At 44.6% G+C, this 27,132-nt stretch overlaps 1 protein-coding gene across 1 annotated transcript; it reads left to right on the forward strand.

Moving 5' to 3' along the window:
- The first annotated feature begins 847 nt into the window (after window positions 1–847).
- On the forward strand, window positions 848–16,714 carry S1PR4 (sphingosine-1-phosphate receptor 4). The gene is made up of 4 exons (XM_083181449.1): window positions 848–910; window positions 11,643–11,752; window positions 13,801–14,017; window positions 15,738–16,714. Exons 2-4 carry the CDS (start codon window positions 11,743–11,745, stop codon window positions 16,657–16,659), a joined length of 1,149 nt encoding a protein of 382 aa, XP_083037575.1. The 5' UTR covers window positions 848–910; window positions 11,643–11,742; the 3' UTR covers window positions 16,660–16,714.
- Window positions 16,715–27,132: the final 10,418 nt, after the last annotated feature.

Below are 27,132 nucleotides of genomic sequence, written 5' to 3' on the forward strand. Positions count from 1 at the left end.
TCGCACATTTTCATGCCTAAAATTCGCCATTTTCATGCCTAAAAATCGCCCATTATCGCACTTAATCGTACTTTTCTTTCCGGAAGACCCACCTCATTAAATATGCGAATTCGCAGCAAAAAATGCTATTTCATAAAGTGCGATAATGGGCGATTTTGAAAGTGCGAAAAAATCGCATCCTATTAAATGTCACCCAAAGTCTTTTAGCAACCTGCTATAGAAGGATTCGGCATGAAAAGCCGGCGGTCGGGATCTCGGCGTTCAAAATCCCGACGCCGGAATCCCGAACGCCGAAATCCCGACAAGGGGGGGACGTGGATCGCCCCCCCCCCTTGCGGGCTCGCTGCGCTCGCCATGCAGCGGGCCCGGTGCCTCCCTACACTCGGCACACTAATTTATTCTCCCACGGGGGGAGAAAGTGTCGGGATTTCGGAGTTCGGGATTCCGTCGTCGGGATTTTGAACGCCGGGATTCCGGTGTCGGGATTTTGAACGCCGGGATCCCGACTGCCGGGATTTAAACTGCATCCCGCTATAGAATATGTGTCAGCTCTATAATACAGTATATAACTTAAAATTCCCCTTAGTAAAATAAACAATATAACGAATATACAAAAGGTGATTACATTTTAAATAAATAAAAAATTAGATTACCTAAAATGACAAGATATTCATCATAGCAATAGCACCCAAGTATACAGATCACTTTCATGATTAAAGCAGCACAGTGATGTATTGTCAGTTTTACCAGTTATCTGCACCTCTGCCTCTCCTTTGGGTGGGGTTCATCCTGAAACCTGTGGTGACAGATTTTACAAATGTTTCCTTTCATGACTACAGTCAGTCAATGAGCTGTCATTCTGCACTCATCATTACCTCTATGCATGCATGCAGTGACGGTCAGCTGTCAGGTGAGCCATGAGATAAACTGTATGAGGGGAGACCTAGTTCAGATCACCAATACATACATACTGTATACAGTATATGTATAAAATATAAGAATAGTCATATCTAGGGTGCACTTACCAGACTTGAATGAAGATATAGAATTTTATTCAAATGCAAGCATAATTCAACTAATCAGTGCTGACAAAACAAAGGTCCATGTGGGGTCCGAAACGTTTATGAGATGAATAATGGCTGTTATTAAATAAACTCCTATACCTTTATTCAAGTCTGGTTAGTGCACCCTCCATGCGGATATTTGTGTTCGGAGCTGTGTTGGCCCCTATTTGGGTTGCTACTCCTGTACTTTTATGGAGTGGCCCTATTGCAACTATAGTGAGAGAGAGAGAGAGAGAGAGAGAGAGAGAGAGAGAGAGAGAGAGAGAGAGATTGAATTACTTTCTCAGACAGGAGGACTATACTTTTGCATGAGCTCATATAACCATTTTGCTTCTCTATGCTACAGTGTATGGATTCAGTATTAAATGCCAGCAATCGGAACCCCGACAGTCGAAATACCGTCGCCGGAATCCCGACCGCCGAAATGCCGACAAGGGGCTGTGGTTCGCCCCCCTTGCAGGCTCGCTGCGCTCGCCACGTAGCGGGCCCAGTGCCTCGCTATGCTCGGCACACTATTTTATTCTCCCTCTATGGGTGTCATGGACACCCATAGAGGGACAAACTGCAGGCATTGCAGTGGTCGGGATTCCGGCGTCGGTATTTAGTCCGTCGGGTTTCCGACCACCGGCATATGACCGCATCCCCAGTGTACAGTAGTGTGTAGTGAATAGTTGAAGAGGTTGGGCTAAATTAGCGTAGTGATGGAAAAAATGGTCGACAGTCACTAGGTAGACCACTAATGGTTGACAGTGACTAGGTCGTCTCCTTGAATGGTTGACATACCTAAAAGGTCTACATTGACAAAAGATCGACACAAGCTTATGGTCCACATGAAAAAGTTCAATAGTTTTTCGCGGTTTTTGACAAGGACACTGTATAAGGGTACACTATGATATTCTGAATCTATGCCCACTTGTATAGTAAAGTATGAAAAACACCTTTAAAAAAAAGAAAAAACCTGGAAAACCTATGTCAACCTTATTCAGGTTGACCATGTCTATGTCGACCATAAGCTAGTGTCAACCTTTTGTCAGTATCAACCTTGGGTTTGTTGACCATTTCAAGGTGACGACCTATACACTGTTGACCATTAGTGGTCAGCCTAGTGACTGTCGACCTAGACAGTGTCTACCCAGAGACCGCATACCAGATGAAAGCATAGTATAGAGATGGCAAGTGCATGGGGTGCATTGTGCACCAAATAGTATTGTGCAGTGGATACACATGTTGAGCTGCATTGCATAGTGGACAGATATTAAATTATGGTACTTGTTTAGTTTCACGGTGATAGCATGGCCGTGCGTCTGAGTCCCCTTGCAGGGCTTGCTGCGCTCGCCCACGCTGCAGGCTCGGTGGCTCGCTATGCTCACCACACTATCTAAAATCAACTTCATGCCAACGTGGATAGTGGGGGTATGAACTTTCCACGTTGGCATGGATTTTATTTAGCTTATTTTAGAAAGTTTGTCGAGTGCCAAACCCAGAAGTAGCGCTCGGCCATGCTGCCGTCGTGAAACTAAACAAGTACCTAAATTATAATGTAAAGTGGACAGACATAAAGCTAAATATTATGGTGGACAAGTGTGGCTGCATTTTATCCCTAACGGAGAGAAAAATACCATAGACACATAGGGCTAAATTTACTAAGACGACAGTTCTATTGAATGGGAATCTGGTTGCTATAGCCAGTACGGATGGAGTAGGGCAGTACGTATGGTGTAATGGTTATCATTACTGCCTCACAGCACTGAGGTCATGGGTTCAATTCCCACCATGTCCCTAACGGAGTTTGTATATTCTCCCACAATCCAAAAATATACTGTTAGGTTAATTGGCTCCCAACAAAATTAACCCTAGAATGTCTGTGTGTGAATATACATGTGGTAGGGAATATAGATTGTAAGCTCCACTGGGGCAGGGACTGATGTGAATGTTCTCTGTAAAGCGCTGCGGAATATGTGTGCGCTATGTGTGCACTATATAAGAAACTGTTAATAAATAAATATAGACAACATCCCATCTTCAAAAGAACTCCCTCTTATGCCCCTTTCCCACTGCAGCCTTAAAACGGTATATTGCCGATTTTTGAGGGCAAAATACCGTTTAAGGCTGCAGTGGGAAAGTGCCAGAGTTGAAATACCGTTTAAAGTTAAACGGTATTTCAACCCGTTTTCAAAGCAGAGTCCTACATGGTTAAATAACGTTTAAGAGGCAGTGGGAATGCCTCTTAAACGTTATTTAGCCTCCAGGCAGTCCCAGTGCCTGATGAAACCTAGTAGTTCGCACTTTGTGCATGTGTAATGTGTGCACGTGCATACTAATGAGCTGGTAATTACATATGCGCATATGTAATGAGCGGCTCATTAGTATGCATGTGCACTCATTACATATGCGCAAAGTGAGAACTACTAGGTCTCATCAGGCACTGGGACTGCCTGTATCCTGCATGGACCCTGAAATGACCCCCGCTGCCTCCCCACTGCCCACAGGTAAGTACAAGGGGAGGGGAGGTGGGGGCACAGGGCAGGTACGGAGGGGTTAGGCACTATTTACACCGGGGGGGGGGGTGGATTAGGCACCTTTACACTGGGGGAAGGGGGGGGTTAGGCACTCTACATTATACACGGTTCACTGCAATGGGAATGGTACTTAAATGGTATTTAAAACGGTAATCTGCTGCAGTGGGAATGCTAATACCGTTTTAAATACCATTTAAGATTACCAGTACTTTAAACTGGTCTGCAGTGGGAAAGCAGCATTAGTAAATAAACCCCATAGTGTTGCATTTATTACTGGCAATAAAGAAAAGTAAAGTGAAGTCGACACCCATGGTGTTTTTTTTTACACGTGGGCAGACATTAAACTTATATGTGTGGCTAAGGTGCCCACTGTGAATTGGCAGGGCTAGAAACCCCCCCCCCCAGGAGTCTAAGGGCCCTGAAAGCTGAGGATCCCCTATTTCCATGGGTACAAGAATTAAAAATCGTCCCTTGGGAACCGGAGATATCTGACTTCAAAGCAGTGGTCCCCATCCAAGCCGGTTAATTGCTCTTCCCAGTCACATATTTCAGGTTCTGTCTGACTTAGAGTTTTCCTTAAGTGTCCATCTCCAGGCTATGCTCCGCCCCTCTGGAAACCCCCTTCTGAAAATCCTGCGTTTCTATGGTATACGCTCCTGCTGGAGGAGGGAGGCCACGCCGGAGTGATTTGCTGCTGCTATTGCTGCTGTCTGACAATGGGGCTGGGTACAATGCTGCTACAGGTGCTGCTGGGTCCAGCCCGGGGATATACAGGTTGCCCTCGGAGCTGGCAGTGACAGACTGGTCATGGTGGGGGCAGGGTCAGGGAGATGTAGCCGAGCTGAGTGGGTTTGCTTCAGTATGTGAGAGACCCAGCAGCCGCTGGCACCGCCGTCTCATGCGCGCCAGTATGTGAGAGACCGACACCGTCTCAATAGCTCCCGCAGACCCCTGGCGCCTTAATTTACTAAGCCTCTCCAAGCAACTGCGGAGCTATTGTTACGTCAGTGGCTGGGCCATACATCTTATTAAGATCTGCAAAAAAGGTTGAACTACTATGTTACTATATTACACATATATTACATGTCTGGACAGTTTATACACATGAAAGTCATTTATTTCAAATATGAACACAAATCTAAATTAAATCAAAGTAAAATCTTCTTTCCTGCACTCAGGGGGTAATTCAGACCTGGTCGTTGGGCTGTGATATTTCAGAGGTCAGCGATTCGGTAAATACTGCCCCACCGCCGCTGCGTCTGCAATCCCCCCTCCCATGTGCACAGCTGTGCATGTGATCACATCCACTCACCATCGAATGGTTTTTGCCTCTCATCACAGCGCAGAGTAAGTCTTGATTTACGCAGCGCAGCTATGGTCGTGGGGAGAAGGAGGTCGCTGATGACATCACCAGCCCTCCCTTCCAATGACTGGGGAATCCCTGCGGTTTCCAGGACACTCACTGAAAATACTGCGTTCCCACCCCGAGACACCCGCAGGGTGTCAATCATGGCATGCGAATGCGTACATTGTACCTTGTCATTCGATAATCGTCAAGTAGTGAATAACAGTTACAATATTGCTTAGGGTGTATGCTCAATTTCATCAACAATGCACACTCCCGTGGGTCGTTTACAATGTCGTTCCGGAATGTATAGACAACAGAGCACTTTGTCAACGATGTGCTCGGCCCCAAACCAACACCCCCTCTATATCTTGATTGCATAACTAGAACTTGGTGGGTCCCATAGCAAAATCTATAAGGGGCCCCCCTTAAGGGGCATACACACAGATTGATTTTGTGCTCTTTTCTGAGCAATCTGACTAGATTGCTTAGAAAGTAAGCACAGATCTCTCCGTGTGTATGCCCTGAGTGATTCATTATTTCCTTCTACTGTACGTCAGTGCATGCATTCAAAATGTAGTCAAATTGCTTAGCAGGTGACTGCAAATCTGTGTGTACAGAATGGGAGATACTGATCGCAATCTCTCATCCTGAACCACTACCAGGCCTTTTTTTGCTTAAGCAAAATTGCTTAGCACAAAGCTCTGCATGTGTATGTGCTTCCGATGGGAAATTTGGACACCAGGAAATGTATGCTTCATTATACTCAATAAGAGATGGGCGCATGCGCACTGACTCCGGAAACACTGTATGAGAACATATCTGTACACTACCTCTCACATACATACTGTACATATATAAAATACATACATACACTGCCTCTCACATACATACACTGCCACTCCCATTAATTATGGCCGATCCATGGTACGAAAGAATATGACTGGGATCTGACGAAAATATGACCTGCGAATACGGCTGATTTACGAAGCTGCCGTATTTTCAGTATTCGCATTTTCCGATGATGGCTGCCAAGTTTCCAAATACGGGCAAGGCTGATGCATCCCACGGATCTGACTGATGCTTCTCTGCGGAAATGCTGGTTGCAGAAATACAGGGGTAACAATTAAATAAGGTCCCCCTGTATTTATATAACCGGCACCGGGCTGGTACAAAAGAAAGGGTCCCCCGTATTTCAGCCAACAGCACCAGGCTCAAACAGCCATCAGGGTAATGCCACAGCTGGGGGACACTTATTATATAAGGTCCCACGGCCAAAGCATTACCTCTATAATGTTGGGCCGGGTCCCTGGGGGAGTGGGGACCCCCCAATAATGGGCACCCCCCAGGGCAGCCCAAGCATAAGTCCGAGGCTGTCCCTGGCGCCCCTGGGTGTTGGGCGTCAGGCTAATTGTGTAAAAATAAAGAGTAAAACTACACATAAAACTACAAAACCCAGCAAGCTTCCCCCACATGCTGGTTGTGTGCGGTCTAACCTAATTAACTTTTGTGGTTTCCAAAGCCACAAAGATTAATTAGGTCAAGTGTGTGGTCTGATCTAATTAACCTTTGTGGTTTTGGAAACCACAAAGTTCCCACACCTATTTATAGTTGAAAATCCCTCCCCTTTCTAAATAGAAAGAGAGCTCCACTTGAATGACAGGTCAGCAGAGCTCAGCCAATCAGGGGAGAGCTGCTAACATGGTGCTCCCTGATTGGCTGTTGAGTTCTGCAGTGACAGGAGTCACTGGGGGGACTCGGCATTGGGGTGAAGGAAGCCGATGTGTATACATGCACTCATCCATTCCCACATACATTCATTGATACTCTCATTTATACATACATGTACTGATGCACTCATTAATACATACACATACCTCACATGGCTGAAAAGGGGGCATGGCCTCTGCAGAAGGGGGCATGGCATCAGCAGGGATATGGCACTCAGGGGCCATGGCCAGAGCTTGGTGAGTTGCTGGACATGCCCTCAGCCTTCCTGATACTGCTGTATAAGTCCAGTATAAGTCCAGTCCAGTGATACTGCCATTACAATCCAGTGATACTTCTGTAAAAGTCTAGTCCAGTGATATTGCCATTAATGTCCAGTGATACTAATGCATAAGTCCAGTCCAGTGATACTTCTGTATAAGTCCAGTCCAGTGGTACTGCCGTTAACGTCCAGTGATATTGATGCATAAGTCCAGTCCAGTGATACTTCTGTATAAGTCCAGTCCAGTGGTACTGCCGTTAAAGTACCTGCACCTCATGTCACATGTCTGTCTCCCCCTCCCTCTAGATTGTAAGCTCCTTAGAGCAGGGTCCTCTTCCCTCCTGTTCTCACAGCGCCATGTTTGCATTTCAATTACAGCTCTCTTGCTCACCAACAATCTATACCTGCATCTCTTCTCACTCACTTCCCTACATCTCAGATTTGTGCTGTTAATTGTGCTCTTTTTTTGTTCTTCTGTCATTGTTATGTCTAGTTCTGTATACCCTGTACTGTTCTAATGTGTTCTATATGTACGGCGCTGCATACCACTTGTGGCGCCTTATAAATAAAAATATAATAATAATAATTGGTACTGCTGCATATGTCCAGTCCAGTGTTTTTGCTGTATAGGTCCAGCAATACTGCTATTAAAGACCAGTGATACTGATGCATAAGTCCATTCCAGTGATAATGCTGTATAAGTCCAGTCCAGTGGTACTGCCATTAAAGTCCATTGGTACTGCTGCATAAGTCCAGTGATACTGCTATATAAGTCCAGTCCAGTGGTACTGCCATTAAAGTCCAGTGATACTCCAAAAACAATGGAGAACAATAATTTGGAGGATAAAATAATGAAACAAGAACCACTTACTCCTTGTGCTGAAGCTGCTCCCACTAGTCATGACATAGACAATGAAATGCCATCAATGTCGTCTCTCAAGGCATCGGCCCAATGTCATCTTAGAGGGCATGTAAAATCCTGGCCTATGTTTATGACTAGTGGTACAGCTTCACATGGTGATGGAAGCTATCCTCCTCCCCTGATAGAAATTTTAAGAGAGTTAAGCTGTCAAAAGCACAAAAGCGCTCTAAGATGGTATCACAAATCCCCAAGAAGAGTCCAAGGGTGTTGGTCATTGCGGTGCCTGACCTTCCCATGACAGGAAGAGGTGGCTCCTTCCACCATTTGCACGCCCTCTGCATATGCTGGAAGGAGCACCCACAGTGCAGTTCCTGATATTGATATGGAAAGTGCCACTGTTGAATTGCACCAGGAGAAAGGTATTGATGTAGCTGGAGCTGAGGAGGAAGTTGACGAGGAGAATGCTGCTGATGTGGTTTGCTTAAATGAGACACCGGGCAAGACAGTTGTTGTCCATGGGATGAAAAAGCAAATCATCATGCATGGGCTGAAGACCAAAAAATCCACTTCTTTGGTCTGGAATAATTTTTATCTAAATCCGGACAATAGTCTTGTCATATGTAGCTTTTGTAAAGCTGCAATAAGCAGAGGTAAGGACGTTGGCCACCTAGGGACATCCTGCCTTAAAAGTGACGTCTTATAAGTCGGAACACCACTACTTCTTTCACTAAGCAATTGACCATCCAACAGTCCTTTGTGATGAGGAAGAAGTATGACAGAAGTCATCCTATGGCAAAGCGGATAACTGAGGGCTTGACTGTTATGTTGGTGTTAGACGTGCATGTGGTATCCATCATTCATGGAGTGGGATTTAGACAATTGAAGGAGGTAGTTTGTCCCCGATATCTGTCTAGATTCCAAATCCTGTCTAGATTCCACTTCACTAGGCAGGCGATAACCCTGATGTACAGAAACATTCAAAACAGTGTCCTCCGAGCCCTGAAAAATGCTGAGCCATGGCCAATGTAGATATTGGACTGTGACAGCCCACTGGGCAGATGCATCACCTTCCGCAGCAACAGCAGCAGCAGCAGCAGTAGCAGTATCTCGGAAACACCAGCTCGTTACATCTTGCAACTCTTTTTTTTCTTTTGTTTTAGCGGGTATAGGTTTTTTTCCAAAAAGTCCAGATCCAAAACACAAAACCCAAAACACGGACCAGTGGTGTTTCAAAACAGATCCAAATACAAAACACCGCCGAAGATCCAAAACACAAAACAGGAAAAGTGGCCAGGGCACATCCCTAATTTTCGATTTTGGTTGTTGTGTTTTCTGTTTTTTTTAATTAATCTTGCACTCAGTAGTGAGCGCTATTGTGAATAAACCTAGAGAGAGGATTTTTATGCCTGTGCACCCCTCTGCCCTGCTTCTTCACATAATCAGGTGGCAGCCAGCATGGAGCAGGCATGCAGCCATTGCTCTGGCTGGTAAGGGTCTTTTGCCATGCCCTCGAACCACTCAGCTTCAGCAAAAATCAGGAGGCACATGGCAGCATTTGCAGGCGCAGTGTTCTCTGGGGGCACGAACAGTTCGCCTTCATACTGATTTCTACATTCTTTTTTCCTCCTGCATGCACCCTACCCCCCACAACTTCTTTCCACCTAACCATTGATTACAGAGTCTGGAGATCTGTACTGATCATAGCAATCAGTGTGTTGAGGGGCTAGCTCTACCCCAGGCTTTACCAGATGTCTAGAAGCACACATGTGGGTAGGCACCCGGGTGACAGAGCTGACATCCGAACCCATAGCACTCGTAGTGCTGATTAATAGAGGAAAATAATATCACTGTATTAGAATAGAGGGAAAATGGCTGCAGTGCTAATTTAAGCCCCATACACACTGGTCGACTTTCAGCTGAATGCCGCTAAGTTTACTCGTTTGAGTGGATTTCAGCTTGAAATCTGCCCAGTGTGTATGGGGCAGTAGAACTAACAACTGTGGTTTGGAAAATCCAAACCAATTGGGCGCAATGAGTAACCTCACCCTTTAAAAAAAGGGGGGAAGGAGAAACAGGGATGGTATTAAGGAATTGGAAATTGCACAAAAGAGCTTAAGATTCTTATATGGTGTTAATACCAATACCAATGTATATAAATGTGTAGTTGGCTGCTCCCAATTACAAATTGGATGGTTTGTAGTGGGACAAATATATTAAAATCAGATATATGTGATGACTCACATATATCTAGAGAGCGCCACACCAGTGGATGTAATCAATATAGATTTATTTCTTTATAAAAATATATAAATTTCACAATAAAATGTACAGTTTAATAAAGACTCATAAAAAATATGAAATATAAAACAATAGGAAAACAATAAATTTGCATACACTCCTGATAAAGTCTATTAAGGACTGCGTTGAACAGTAATGGGTGTGGTATGGGACTCCGACAGTCGGGATCCCGACAGTCATTATCCCGACGTCGGGATCGACTGTCGGGAACCCGTCCGGCACCCACAGTAATATGTCCTCTGGTTATCCCTTAGTATGGACTTAGGGCTTATTATACGGTGATAATTTCATTTAGAATGGTAGAACAGACCTCAATTCCTTTTCCTATAGCCGATGAAACATATCGATGTTAAACTGTATTAAGTGTGATTAACAGATAGCTCAAGCTCCCCTTCAGAAACCGCTGCCTTGCTATAGCGGAGAAAGGCGTAAAGGATTGTTATCAGCATACATCTCCTACAGCTAATACAGAGTGATCGTTACAACTATTTGCCTCCTAAATCCTTCAAGCCGTTTTTTCCATCTGCCATTCAACTGTGATCTCCCCAGTGTATCCAACATCCACCAACAGCCGGCGTCCGACTGGTAATTCCATCAAACCTGGGTGAGTCTTGCACAGTGTCAATATATGTGATTCCCGGCACACAGCAAACCTGTGCAGCCTGCTGGAGACGGACGGCTCGTCCCCTGTACAAACATCACATCAGCGGTTCGTCAACAGGCGGCGACCGCTGACAGGGGAGCTTGAGCTATCTGTTAATCACACTTAATACAGATTAACATCGATATGTTTCATCGGCTATAGGAAAAGGAATTGAGGTCGGTTCTACCATTCTAAATGAAATTATCACCGTATAATAAGCCCTAAGTCCCTACTAAGGGATAACCAGAGGACATATTACTGTTCAACGCAGTCCTTAATAGACTTTATCAGGAGTGTATGCTAATTTATTGTTTTCCTATTGTTTTATATTTCATATTTTGGTACTTATGTAATATCTGGGCTCCCGTTTTTCTTATGAGACCGCGTCCCCTCGCGGGGCTCGCTGCGCTCGCCACGCTTCGGGCACGGTGGCTCACTACGCTCGCCACACTATATAAAATCAACTCCATGCATAATTGGATAGTAGGGGTATGAAAAAATGGGGTGAATTTAACATGGGAGCCCAGATAATACATAAGTACCCATATTTTTTATGAGTCTTTATTAAACTGTACATTTTATTGTGAAATTTATATATTTTTATAAATAAATAAATCTATATTGATTACATTCTCTAATGTATGGTGCTCTCTAGATATATGTGAGTCATCACATATATCTGATTTTAATGTATGGGGCAGTGATGAGCGGTGAGCGCTGATGCACACTCCCACATCATCGCTGGCCTGGCTGCTCATCTATTGGTACTGAAGTCTCGAAATCTATTGTCACATCAGCTAACAACTTGACCTTATTTTTTTTTTTTTTTTTCAATAACACTTTGGGAAACGTGGGTTTGTATCATATGCAACCAACTCACTACCTAACAGCCTTTTAAATAACTTGTATTTTATTTTCTAGTAAGGTGGGATCTATGCAACTCATCCTAAGCAGCTTTCCAGTTTACAACCCTGTCATCTGTTACTGACAACTCCTAGGCCACTGATGCAGGAGGAAGCAAATGGTGAAAGGTTAGTGATTGATGTATCAATAATTCCTACAGTTGGAAAAAATGGAACACATCTATTCAATGTGGCTGTTTTCAACCGCTCCAACTGTCGGAAGATTGAATACAGATGGTCTCATTGGTCAGAAAAAATATTGACTAACGTCTGAGAATGTGACTTACCACTTGTTTTCATGTTTCAACCTTTAGCCAGTCGACCAATAGTGGTCAACCTATTGACTTTAATTGTGTTGACACTATGACCCATATCCCGTCGTTAGTGACCCGGGGGAGTGCACATCGCTAGTGATTGAGAGGAAAATGTTTTTCGACCTTGGGCTTGTCCACCATTCATAGGTGTCGACCTTCTCACTGCCGACCAATAGTGGTCAACTTAGTGAGTGTCAACCTAGACATGGTCCACTTAAAATACCATAACCCTTGAAGTGAATGTAATCATGTGCAAATACCTCCCATCTAGGGATGGGAAATCTGGAGAAATACCCTTTCACTTTACCATAGAAGAAATTTGGCAACGTTGTCTTGGCACAAGTCTATGTTTTGCTCATGGGTAAAGCAATGAATGAAAGAGCTACACGTGTAAATAATGTTTCCTTAAGTCCTTTTTCTTTAAAATAAATGGCTTTATTTACACATTGATAAAGTATGGTGCATGCCCCGTCTGACACTAGTTGGTGAACATCATTCCTTCCTATATTCCTGGCACCATAAATTAAATTCTGAATACTGCACTCAATATAATTATATACGCAATAATCAAATAAAATTCTTCCCAACATGTACTGCATAAAACGGCATTTACTAAATAGAAACATTGCTCAGTGATAAAATATTAATGAACCACTTTATTACTGGAACATCTGCTTTGCCATGCTCTGTGGCACTATACCCACTCCACCCTTCCTGTGTCTCTCAGTCTCCACACCCCCGTCTGTGATAAAGGACAACGCCTAAACCACAAAGCAGAAAACCTTTACAACGCTGAGTATTTTTCTGCACAACACCTTGTTTTTCAAGCAAACACTTTTTCATCTTGAGTAGAAAATCACTAATGTATAATGTTTCGTCTGTGGGCCCATTTTTTTCAATTAAAGTAACACTCTGCCGGTGGGAGCTTTCTAGGCACACTAGGCTAAACATTACTTTATTGGGTATGAATCATACGATGTGTAGGTCGATGCACAAGGTTGACATTGACAAATGGTCAACAAAAGTAAAAGGTTCGACACATGAAAAGACTAATGAGATTTTCAGGTTTTTGGGTGTCGACACCTGAGAATGTGGACCACCAATTATTGTGCTGCGTCCCCTCACTGTGCTTTGTTACCAATCAAATGGTAAAGTATGAAAAAGTCCAAATAATGAAAAAAATTGCTAAAAACTTATGTTGACCTCAAAGCGTTGATTCACTGGAGACAAAAGGTCTAGGGTATGGCCAGCAACTCACAGAACATTGGCCATGGCCCTACATTGATGAAAGCAAGGGCGTGGCTTGCAATTGCGGCATTCTCTCAAAGTCACATCCCCTTTTTGTCAAGGCCACTCCCTCTTTATTGGAGTGCATGGTGGCCCCAACTCCCATTTTCTAAATGTTGCGAAGTATCGGTTAGATGTGAATTACATATATACTCTTAAAATTGCTATGTAATATGCATGCACTACATAAATAACATTTAATTCAATAAAAAATGTTTGGAAACCACTGACATATACACAGGAAGAATAGTAAGCAAGAACGATACTAGCTGTTGGTGGTGCCGGATGACTCGCCCACAGTCAGATTCTAACAGTCCTTTCTCCGACATCGACTGAAAGGAGCCCGACAGTCGGAATCTTGACTTACACAGGGGCTATTTTCCCTCGTGGGGGTCCACAACCCCCATAGAGGGAGAATAGAATAGGTGTTGAGCGCCGGTGTCAGGGTCCTGACAGTCGGGAATCCGATATCGGAGAAACGTCAGTAAGTTACACCATACCCGCAGTTGGATAATGGGAAGTCCCATGGATATGCTTCCTTGCATAGATTAAATTCTTTATTTTTTTTATTTACAGGACTAAGATCTGACCTTGTCACCATGAACCTGACAAAGAGCCTGTGTTTGGATTTGTTTGCTAAACAAAATATTAACATTATTCTGCTACATTACAACTTAACTGGACGTCTAAGTGGTCGATCAAGCAACAGCAGCACTCTTCTCAAAGGGGTCTTCATGTTCATCAGTCTGTTAATCATTCTGGAGAACTTCTCCGTGCTGATGGCCTTGCTCAGGTGGGACAACATTTAATTAATAGAGACATATGAATAGTCAAATTAAAAAAATAATAAGCAAGAAAATGGGCTCTGCATTGGGGGTGGAGGGATGCTGCTTGATGCATCTCACCCATTATCCCTACATATCCTGCACATTTAGCCTAGACGTAGAGGCTACAATAAATAAGGGGTGCACTATCTCAGCCAAGCCCCAAAAAAGCACATTTTTAGGAGCTTGGTAAACCTGGCGTCATTTGTGATTGCAAATTTATGGACTGTACTAAATATCTCTGATATCTACTATGGTACACATATTGTTAAATATACCTCATACTTGACAGAACTCCATAAACAAACTGCAATTTTTGGAGGATAGACTAATAGACTCAATATTTAGGTTATAAATAAAAATGCTTTGTGTGCATTCATTGTCCATCTACAAATGTAGCCACGCTCATTGTGGCCATGACCTTTGGCAAGCTCCCCTGGTTCGCAGAATCGCATTGAGCGGCATAACGTAGCAAGATGATTCTGTGCCATGTGTGCAAATTTGGCCAACAAGCACAAGCGGCCAGAACGCTGCAACAATGAGCGCGGCTACATATGCACGCGTGGCTTGGTAGTGATCTCAGCCAGGACTCTAAATCTCTTGTCTAAAATGGAACAACCATGTACTGTATGCTACAAAATTGGACATTGAATTGAGAGTGGCATTCGTCAGTGGCCCGTGTGCACTAATGGATTCTCCAAACAAGACTGTTTTCAGTGTTTCACACTACTGGCAAAAGCTATTTTAAACTTTGGAACAGGACCTGTTTCTGTAGATGTCACATATAATTACTACAGTATAATAAATTAAAATAAACTGCAAAACTGAGAAATAACAATACATATCCCTATGCTGCTAAACAAAATCCTCTTGAATATTGATTCTTAATATAACGTAAAAGAGTTGACTGCATTTAACTGTGACTTTGTGGTTTAACCTGATAGGTCAGGCTTTCCCAACCTTGTTCTTTAAGGCACAATAACAGTGCAGGTGTCTTCAACACAGGTGGTTACATCAAAATAACTGAGGTACTAATTAAGTCACCTGTACTCTATCCTGAAAATCACTAACAACTGGACTGTTATAGTGTGTACAGACGGTAAGATATAGCTTCCGATGTTGCCGATATAGTGAACATCGGAAGCCATATTTTTTTTTACCAGTTTTATGGCATGCTCAAGGAGCATTAAAGTGTCCTTTACTTTCAGTGGAATGGTCATTTTAGACTGGCATATTTCATACCTCCCAACATGACCCATTCCAGGAGGGACACAATGCTCTATTCCCTCCTGTTCCCTCATATTTTTTGATTGCTATCACCTGTTTTGATAAGGTTAATGCAGTGATTCTCAACCTCAGTGCACAAGGACCCTCAAAAGTTCATGTTGTCCAGGTCTGAACACAGAAACACAGAACAAGAATTGGCTCCACCTGAGGATCTTTTAAAAGTTGTCAGTACATAATGAGTACACCTGTGCACCTGAGGACCAATGTGGAGAACTACTGGGATAAGAAAGGTGTTTCAACACAGGTGATGGCAATCATAAATTAAGAGGGAAATTCCGGAACAGAGCATTCTGTCCCTTCTGGAAAGTGTCATTTTGGGAGGTATGATATTTATTAATAAAAAATACTAAGTGCATTTTGCTATAATAATCCTAACCTATAATTAATGTGTTTTTGTTTTAGGTATGTGCGAGTGAGACGCTGGGTTCATTGCTGTTTAGCAAACATCGCATTCAGTGACCTACTGTCTGGCATTTCATACCTGCTAAACATTTGCCTTTCGGGACCTACCACTTTCCTCCTGACTCCAGTATTCTGGTTTTTAAGAGAAGGGCTTGTATTTACCACTCTAGCTGCCTCCACTTTCAGCCTGTTGGTAACTGCAGTAGAGCGTTACACTACTATGGTGGCCCCAGTTACTGAAAGCCGCTCTATGAAAGTAATACGTGTGCAAGGTCTGATCATCCTATGCTGGGTATTGGCCGGGGGCGTTGGACTCTTGCCTTTGTTTGGATGGAATTGTCTGTGCCACATTGAAAGTTGCTCTAGCCTTCTTCCTCTTTACTCTAGGCAATACATATTCTTTAGCCTTATCCTGCTGTCTATTACCATTCTTGGTATAATTGGATTTTACTGCACTATTTATTTCTTAGTATGCTCAAGTGCCAAGCGTGTGGCAGTTACAAACCAAAGTCGGCGCTCCTTCCACCTACTTCAAACAGTTCTCATCATCCTGGGATCTTTTGTGATCTGCTGGAGTCCACTTTTCATATACCTTTTATTGGATTCCTCATGCTCTCCCCCTTCCTGCCAATCTCCACTTGGTCTGGAATGGGTGCTGGCTGTAGCTGTCTTGAATTCAGCATTTAACCCACTGATTTACTCGCTTCGGAGCTCCGAGGTGCGTAAGGCTATGCTGGCATTCTTTTGCTGTGCCTGCAACTGGGCAGGAGTAAGGCTACCTCTATATTGGCAGCAAGGGACAGAGGTCACCTCTGGCTCATCAAATGAAAGTTCACTCAGACGGATAAGTAGTGTGCGCCTTTCACGTTCATTGAGTGTTAGGAGCCCTCTAACCAGCATATCAAGTGTCCCCAGTCAGTAATAAGACATATAGCTAAATCTTATTCTTTGTGCTATTAAACAGACATCAAATTATACCACAGGTTCTCAAACTGTGTGTCTAGGTAAAACTAATGCTAGTGGCTGTCAATATAAAATATGTGGACAATTGGGTACAACTGTACACCACCACATAACTGACCCTAAGGATGGCAGGTAGGCACAGTTTAATTAATTTAATATTTAAAAAAAAAAAAGGTTATCAAAAAACTTTTATCATAGGACCGCAGGTATGTGGAGCACTGTGGTGGGTCTAGGTAATTTTTCAGGGATGTGACCTTGCCTCCTTATGTAAATTTATGCAAACTCTAGGGCATTTTGATTTAAGAAAGTTTGGGAAAGTTTGGGAACCACAGAGTTATACAGTATATTATCAATATACTTCACAACATACTTCCAAACAGTAAGTTTGGTTAAGCCATAACGAGCTGGGTTTTCCTACCTCAATATCATGAACATAAAATGTAATTTATATTATTAATATTTAACAAAACAGATGTAACACAATGGTCAAATAATAATGATTCTTAAGAATAACTTATATAGCATTATCAACCAATATTGTACCACAAGCAAACACCTTTTTCAAAACCATTGTGTTGCCCAGCAAGACAATGAAAATATTGTTCAACTCTTGTATTTATTTGTTTTGCTGTAGGTCCAAACTGTACCAAACCCAGTATGAATCTCCTAAATCTCCACACTGTTCGCAATTTGAATTTTAAATCCAAATTTCTGGTTTTGGATTACAAAAAGTACATATTTTAGCTATTTTTATAGATTTTTAAAAAAATCCAATTTCCAATTTGAAATCCAAACCAAAATAATTGAGGATGGTTTTTCAAGGCCAAAACACAAGACTCTGTTCCACCACACAGCGTTGGCACGTGTAAGCTCTCAGTGGCCCTGGTGACAGTTAATTTACTAGGATATGTAAAAGTGAATCAAATGCTGCCAAATAAAGAATGCAGCAGTTGACACTGAAGTTTTGTAGAATGTAATAATCTCAGAAAATACAGAAACAAGTGATTTTTTTTCTGAGCAGTCAAAAATGGTTGCAAGGACACATAAGGCCAGCTTGGTATTGCCACTACATTTGACGGCTTCTCTGGGAATTAAGAATCCAACACCCAATGATATTTGTCCTTACACCTTTCTGATTGGATAACTTTGAAAGGAACCTCCAAAACTGACAATAGGTTTCTTACTTAGCAATAGTCCTCTTTACTGTTCCCAAACAGTCAGGTCCAGGGACAGAAGAGAAGTTTTTTTGAAATACACATTTACTATACTTATTAAATGATGAACAACTTAGATGGCAAAAACCTCTACACTGACCCACACTGATTGGGTATCCAAGAGCTGTAGCATATTGTTGCTGTGTATAGAATAGATAGATAGATAGATAGATAGATAGATAGATAGATAGATAGATAGATAGATAGATAGATAGATAGATAGATAGATAGATAGAACCTTATGTTAAGAGTTTAAGACTTATGTATATAAATATTGGATGTTCCAATTGTAAAGCACAATGGAATATGCTGCGCTATATAAGAAACTGTAAATAAATAAATGTATATTTTATGTATGTACAGTATATTTTACAAAATAAATCTGTTGTTTTTTTACAAGAAAAAAATTGGTAATACCAACACAGAAGGAGTATAGTTAATTATTTCCACATAATTCAGAAAAAAATTGAAGGATGTCTGCATTTAGAGAGAGACATTAGCACAATAGTGCCAGGATCGGGCTGCTAAGGAGGGAAAGCCATTTCCTCTTCACCATGCGGCACAGTCAGTAATGAGGATGCAAAGCAGGTTCCAGGCAATGGGGTGTGGCATGCCCACCCAAGCTTGGCCACACTCCCTTTTTCAATATATCTCTTGGCAGCCCTGACAGAAATGAGCCCCAAAACTAGCTATTCTGGAATTTCCCTGCACCATTTCTGGAATACATTGGTTCAGAACGTAACCTATACTTGCCTACTGTCCCAGAATGTTTGGGAGACTCCAAATGTTGGGGAAGTTCTGCTGGGATCCTAGGGAATAGACAGTGCTTCTGAATAGCTCACACATCTCCTTTGAAGTGAACGGGCGCATAAGGACATGATATACATCCTCATGACTTAACTGCCTGTGGAGTAAGAACACAAATTACTTTATGGTGCCTTGCCATGATGCAGTTATGCGTGGCCCAATACCTCTGTTGCTCCCTTCTGAGGGGACTAAGTGAAAAACGGAACCGGACCAGATCACAGGTTAGGTTTCACCGGGGACATGGGGAAGGGTCAGATTACAGCCTTCTCGTATGGTGCAGACTGTTCCGGTTTTCATTACACCCCCCGGACCATGCAGGGAGGCTTTATTCTTCCCCTTCTCTCCGTACTGACAGATATCACAGCAGCCCCATTGGATGGAAACAGCATAGTGCAGATTATAGGGGTGGGTGTACAGTGTAGTGATGTAGTATGGATTATAGGGGCGGTGTACAGCGTAGTGATGTAGTGCGGATTATAGAGTCGGGTGTACAGTGTAGTGATGTGGTGTGATGGTTGGCTCACTATTTAGATGTTGTGGGTCTGCACATGCATGTGGGCAAAAATACGCATGTGCAGACCCGCTGTGTGAATGCCTACGGCAGATATCACACTCGCCGAGGCACATGAACTGATAACTTCTTATTAAGTGCCTTGCATTCCTTTAGTGGGGATGGGGGCATTTTGTGGAAGGTCCAAAATATATTTTTGCACCTGGGCCCACCACTCGCTAGGCGTAGTTCCTGCTATGGGTTGGCTACTACAATCATGGCTCTCAGCTCAGATCAGGCAGCTCATATAGGAGCCGGCAGCAATAGGATCATTGAGAGCAGTAAGTGAGGGCAGTGGGGAGCATACAAAAAGGCCACTGGAGGAGGGCTGCAGCACATGACCAGAGGAGAGGACCAGCCATGTCATCATCAGCCTCACACACCCACCCCCCAATGTCACGGATTCAGGGGGTTATTCTAGTCCATTCTTTCTGACAAAATCCTTCTTAGATGGACAAAACCATGTGCACTGCAGGGGGGCAGATGTAACATGTGCAGAGAGAATTAGATTTGGGTGAGTTATTTTGTTTCTGTGCAGGAAAAATACTGACTGCATGATTTTACACTTCAATATAGATCTCACTTTGAAGAAAAACCCCACCCAAATCTAATTCTCTCTGCATAAGTTACATCTGCCCCACCCGCAGTGCACATGGTTTTGTCCATCTAAGAAGGATTTTGTCAGAAAGAATGGACTAGAATAACCCCCTCAGAGAGCTACAGGGGCAGACACACTGACTGAGAGCATGTTCCCTATTTCAAATATGGGGGCACCAATGCTCTTGCTGACAAAGGGCATTGCTATGGGAGAAGGGAGGTCAGAGGTGTAACTAGTGGTGGTGCGAGGGGGCACCAGCCAAAATATTGCCTAGGCAGGGAATAAAATTGGTTAAGGCTGGCTCTGGTGCAATCTACATATATTTGTAAGAACCTTCTTAAGTTTCACTGGGGGGTTAAGGCCACCCACCTTCCATGACAGAAGGGATATAGAAGGCTGTGTCAGGGAAGTAGAATAATACCAACAGCACAAGTTAAGTGGTGCTTAATAATACATACATAGACAGATAATAAAGTATTAATATTTGTTTCACAATAAAAATATATACATAAAGCCTACCCTGGGGTAAATCAATATGAGAAATCAACACATAATAAATAATGACATTAAAACAAAGATAACTGAAGAAATAATATCAGCTTGTCCTGCCATAATGCTTATTAGAATGAACATTTGTAAGTAAGTAAGTTTTATTTATATAGCGCACTTTCTCCAACAGGACTCAAGGCGCTTTACAGACATTAAAAATAACAATGCACATACTGCAATACAAAGAGTTATCAGTACAAGGAACTGGCAACAATGGCAGAACAGATGTACATCACACATACAGATATGCACAAGACGCATTCTAATAAGGGACACATACATGGGGAACATATTTACCGAGCTGTGCAGTACCCAGGCAGCCATTCAGCGGCGCCACATGGTGATTGCACAGCCAGTAAAAGTACTGATATATACACTAGATGTACTCTAATGAGGAACACAGACATGGGGAACATATCATTACTGAGCTGTGCAGCACCTAGGCAGCCAATCAGCGGCGCCACATGGTGATTGCACCAGCCAGTATTGTACATATAGAACACAAAAGAACAGTACAGGGTACACAGAACTACTCATAACACAATTAAAGCACAATTCTTAAGGCCCCCATACACTATACGATTTGGGCACGATTTCACCCGATTCGGATGAATCGGGCCATGAAATCGGCCCAAATCGCATGTTTTGACATCCCCTCCAATCCGATGCGCGGTCCCGTGCACATCGGATCGGAGTCGGGCAGTCGGACCGGCTGTACATAAGATTTCCTAAATCTTATGTGCAGCCTCCGGGCGGGGGACGCCAGAGCCGGGCAGGGGGAGAGCTGGGCAGAGTCAGCGGCGGCAGATGCTGAGGGGGGGGGGGCGCAGGAGAGCCGGGCTGGTGACACAGGCAGTGTGCGGGGGTGGACGCCGGTGAACTGACGAGGGAGCTGGGCACAGGAGGACCGGCGACAACTCTGCATCTGCAAAGAAAAACAAAAAACATTACAAATGAATGGGCAGCCAGTGATTGGCTGAGAGAGCTCTCAGCCAATCAGCAATTGGCTGAGAGAGCTCTCAGCCAATCAGCAATTCAAAACCCATTCATTTGTATTGTTTTTTTTCCCCTGGGTTGCAGTGCAGAGTGAGTGAGTCCCCGATCCTCCTGCCCAGCTCCCTCGTCTGTTCACCGGCGTCCACCCCCGCACGCTGCCTGTGTCACCAGCCCGGCTCTCCAACGCCCCCCCGCCCGCTGCCTATTTGACAGCTTACTATGCCCGGCCCCTCGCCCCGCTGATTCTGCCAGGCTCTCCCCCTGCAGCTCCCCGGGAGTTTCATATGATAAATCGCATGGCGATTTATCATATGCAAAACTTGGCACATCAAGTGCCTCATCATGTGTGAAACCTCCCGGGGAGCTGCCGGGGAAATCAGGTCCGACTTGTCCCTAGGACAAGTCGGGCTAATGTATGGGGGCCTTTAGTACACAATACAGCTGAGATATAAGGAAGTGAATGAGAATAGATGCAGGTATAGATTGTAGATGAGTAAGAGAGCTGTAGTTGAAATACAAGAAGAGTGCTGTGAGAACAGGAGGGAGGAGGTGAAAGAGATATGATCACTCAATCCCCTCCTTATAAAACAACGTAGCTTTCCTGTTTTCACTGAAAATATGTTGCATCACTTTATATTACTGATTGTTTCTCTAAGCTTTGTGCCATGGAAATCTATTAAATATATTTCAAGCATGTTACCGTGAGAATGTTTTCGGGGTGCAATCATTTCAAATTCCACTAGATGGCAAATGTTTACAACATATTGAGAACAGCAAGCCTTATTTTAGTAATATACCTTTTGCTATTAAACCCCCAATGGTCTGTGTCTCCTCTAATAACAGGTTACCCATGGTCATAACCGTGCTGCATATGATTAAGTACAATTAAGAGTAATGGTGTGTACACACGGGTATAGTCAAAATGGAATCGGGATCGCATACAGATGATCGTATGCACAGGGCCGGTGCAAGGCACCGGAGCGCCCCAGGCGAGTCGGGGTGGGGGCGCCCCGGTGCCGGGGGAGGGGGGGGTACCTGTCCTGCGGCGCTGTCCGGTGCCGGGGGAGGGGGGTACCTGTCCTGCGGCGCTGTCCGGTGCCGGGGGAGGGGGGGTACCTGTCCTGCGGCGCTGTCCGGTACCGGGGGAGGGGGGTACCTGTCCTCCGGCGCTGTGTATTTAAAACTGGCAGCGGAGGCAGCGGGGGTCCCTGCAGTCCATTAGAAATAACGAGCGCTATCCGCCGGGCTATGCGGAAGCGCTTCTGTTGTGAAAACACTGGCAGCACGCTGATTGGCTGAGATCAGCGTGCGCCGTGCTGCCAGTGTTTTCACAACAGAAGCGCTTCCGCATAGCCTGGCGGATAGCGCTCGTTATTTCTAATGGACTGCAGGGACCCCCGCTGCCTCCGCCGCCAGCTTTAAATACACAGCGCCGCAGGACAGGTACCCGGGCGGCACGGGGGGGCAAAATGCCGCCCTCCAGTGGCCGGCGCCCTAGGCAAATGCCTAGATTTGCCTAGTGGTGGCGCCGGCCCTGCGTATGCAGATCGCACAGGTTTTTTACCTTGCAATCCCAATACTCGCTCCCATGGCAACACAAATCGAAACCCAGGGCTGCAATATCAAATCCCAGGACTGCAATGACTATATAGTGCAAACTGAATGTAGATAGCATGAATTGTATGTAAATAGAACAGAGTTAGCAAAAATTCCATAGCACTTGAATCTTAAGTCGAAAATCAAGGGAATCTCACCTTGTGTACACAGCCTAACCAGTGGTGTAGCTAGGTGCCACGGTGCACGGAGCAAGGGCATGTTTTGCGCCCCCCCATTTGTAGTAGGAGGGGCTCTTGTGCGGCAAAAAGGGGGAGCAGCCTAACATTATACCACACACCGTAATGCACATTGCACATTTTAGCGAACTTTGTAATACCCAATACACATAAAGCCACATACCGTAATGCCAATTACACATAAGGCCACATACCGTAATGCCAATTACACATAAGGCCACACATGATGCCCATTACATATTATATAACAAACTGCCAAGTGGCAGGTAGCTTTAAGGTTACTTTATTTGCTTTAAAGTTTGGGTGTTACCCCTTCGTCAGTCTCCCCGTAGCTGTCCATTATTATCCCAGCCTCCTTCTATGTGTCCATAATTATGCTCCTCCCCCTAGCTGACCATCATTATGCACCCCTCCCCCTAGCTGACCATCATTATGCACCCGTCCCCCTAGCTGACCATCATTATGCGCCTCCACCCCTAGCTAACCACCATTATGCCCCCTCCCCCCAGCTGACTATCATTATGCCCCCCCCCCCCCCCTTGCATTTTTAGTGTTTTGTCTCTCCACTGTGTGAAGTTCCCTTACATTCCCATTCCGATGCTCCTGAATGTTACCCACAGCAGCGCAGTGAGTATCTCTCTGCCTGCAGCAGCGTGATTCCTGGTCCCGGCTATGACGGTGTGTGTAGGGGGTGCGGGCGTTAATTGTCTTCCACGGATGCAGGCAGAGTGGGTCTCTTTTGGTGTCACCCCACTGAAGGGTGCAGGCCACACCCCCTGCCCCAGCCCCGCTGTGCCTGGCTGAGCTTCCCTGCTATTTTAAATTAAGTCTCCCGCTGGACCTCTAGCCAATAGGCACTCGAAGTCCAGCAAGCGCCTATTGGCTAGCGGTCCAGCGTGATCCTTAATTGAAAATAGTAGCGGACACAGCGCATCTCTGGGCAGAGCAGGGAGCAGGCGGGGAGGCAGCGGGGGAGCGGGCAAGCAGGGAGGGGGAGCCAGTGGTGCACGGCTCCGGCGCCCTTTGATCTCCCAGCGCCGGAGCTGGTGCTCCACTGGCTCTGCCCTCCCTATGCCCCTGAGCATAACACTGATAAGAGTAAGAAATATAAATAATAAAAGGGGTGAGGGGGGATTATATAGTATGACCGCAGGTTTGAAACAATAATTAGGTGATTTACAAGGACTAGGAGCAATTTTGCCATGTAGGAGTCTGCAGGCCAAGATCACAGTTCAGTGGGGCTCAGTCTTAATGATAGACAGCTATCAGCTGGTTCCAGTCAGATGTCCTAAGTGCTCTCCACAGTGGGTAAAACGGAGTGGGTTGGGTAAGAAACAAGGTAAGGGAAGAAGGTTTAAGTAGGGAAAGGGCCACATATATGGGCCCTTATTCTGATCGGTGCGGATATTCCCGCATTCTTACGGTGCGGTCCGCACGCCACGGTGTTTTGCCGCGTGCGGCCATCGTCCGTAGAAACGCCCACGTGTCCTCCGCATTCGGACGGACTCACTCTTTAAGAACAGGGCGTGTTTACGGACGACATACAAACCATGCGTGTGCGGAAGAAACACTCCGATTCGGCACGGTATTACAGAGTATTACAGAGTATGCTCGGGAATACCGCATCCGAACGGGAGCCAAGCGGTGCTACCGCACGTAAGCGGAGTATTTACGCCAAACAACCCACTATTATGTCAATTCTGCAATACATCACATGACCCACTTATTCAATTACCTGAATATAAATAAATGTGTTTACTTTACCCAAAATGTGTGGTTTCATGAGTACATGTCAAATACACATGTGTATTGCTAGTATTAATATTCTGTCATGTCCATTGTTAGCAGTTTGAAAGTGTCTGACAAGTACAGCATATGTGGGGGACTAGTAAGGTTTCCTTGAAGCAGCAATGGTTTCAATTAAAGCACTGACAAGCGGCCTATTAGTGAGTAATGAGTAAAGGAGTAGATTCTATTGGGTTCAGGTGTTAATGGTTGTAGTCATTAGGCGTACGTTCGCCTACCGCATGAACGAGTGGTGTCCGCAAAGCAATAGTACACTTGTGGACACCGCACATTTCTGCCCTTTTTGATCGCGTGCATTCGGAGTGGTTTCCGAATGTACGCCCCCCAACATAAGTGTACTCCCCCGTGTCCGCCCATGTTTCCGCCCCGTTTTGCCCACTTTGAAACTACGCCCATGTGTCATTCCGCATGACGCCCATAATACGCCCCTATTTCCCGACTGATAGCGGTGAACAGTTTTGGACGGGATTTGGCCGAACTGGTACCGAGTCAAGGCGTGGCACATGCGCGTAGCGTTCTCCACGCATGCGCAGACGTCATAAAGACGCGATCCGTAAGTACGCGGTAAAGTCCGCGTCAATCAGAATAAGGGCCATGGAGAGGAGGGAGATAATTGAGAGGGAAGAGCAGCTAAAAGATTAGTAAGAAAAAGGGGACACATACAATGTTGGTACTATAGCAATCCAAGCTATTACCCTCAAGCGGGGTCCTGCAAATGCAGGTCAGTCCTGCTATCAGGTGGAGCCTCATTGCCTAACACTTAAGTTAGAAAGTAAACTCAAGCAGTAAACAGTTGGCTCCAACAACGCTCTGTAGTTCACCTTCTCAGAAGTGTCCCAATGATGGATAGCACCCCTCTGTGACCTCTTTCAGCCAGGAACTGGCTCCAGCAGCACTTCTTGGAGTATCTCCCACACAGCCGCTGGGGGATTCCTTAATTACGGTACTGCTGTCTGATAAGGAAATGGGGGCAGTTAGCAGCAGCAGTACCTGCGCAGGGTCCAAGGGTATCAATTCTGTAGATACATCCGGTAATACCCCGCTCCACAGATTTACCTTCTCAGGAGTGTCCCATCGCCGCAGGGCCGCTGATAGGGGGTGCTCTTGGTACAGCTGTCCTGGGCCCCGGCCTCTGGAAGGGTGCAGGCAGCTCATTTTGCCCACCATAACCCCCCCCCCCCCCGCCTCAGCTGTGCTGCCTGCACTGTGCTAGGTGCACTGAACGAAGCACAGGCTTCTTCTAAGCAGGATGCTGATGACCAATTACAATGCTGCAGCTATATACCACACAAATGACAAAGTGGCTCTTAAGCGCCAAAAAATAGTCCTGCAGCTACTTATCCCCAAGTAGTACAACTGTATACTAGCAAAACATAGAAAAGAGGAAAAAATCAAAAAAGATCAAAAACAGATCAAAAAAGATTTTTTTCTGAGGTTTTCAGCACAGCGCTAGACCTTTGGAATCAGTGTAAACTGGATGGTCCTTATTTGCAGGAAATTTTGCAGTCCACTCCTCTCTTAAAGATTTATAAAAAGCATTTATTCGGAAAAAAAAAAACTTCACATCTAAAAAGTCACTTTCAAATAAAAAACACAGAAAAAATACCGAAAAAGAATTCCTTGTATAACACAGTCACTGTTTATCAAGTTTATCAAGATAAAGCTGCACTGTGGGTAAGCAGCGAAACGCATTGGAGGCCCAGTTTTTTATCAAGATAAAGCTGCACTGTGGGTAAGCAGCAAAACGCGTTGGTGACCCATTTTTATTCTGCACCACCGCTCTGTTGAACACCCATTGCCGAACTCCGGACATACAAACAAACTGGATACAATAACAACTCAGCACTTCCATTGAACTGTTGACAATACAACCGGAAAACCTCTAGTGGCCGTGGAATTCCATCCCCTTTTCCGAGGCCATTTTCTAGAGAGGATCCAGCGTTTAGGAGCCATTCACGCTACTAGCCTATTGGGGCTTTACCATCAATCTCCACATATAATAGGAGAACCACATTGGAAACTATCGGTACATCCATCCCCCACAAACCATCTGGCAGGAGGACTCCTATTACCAGCGTCATATGTCACCTTTGGAGTGGTAACTACATCCAGATAACAC

Source organism: Crinia signifera, chromosome 1, assembly GCF_055691185.1.
Source record: "Crinia signifera chromosome 1, ASM5569118v1, whole genome shotgun sequence".
Classification (NCBI taxonomy): domain Eukaryota; kingdom Metazoa; phylum Chordata; class Amphibia; order Anura; family Myobatrachidae; genus Crinia; species Crinia signifera.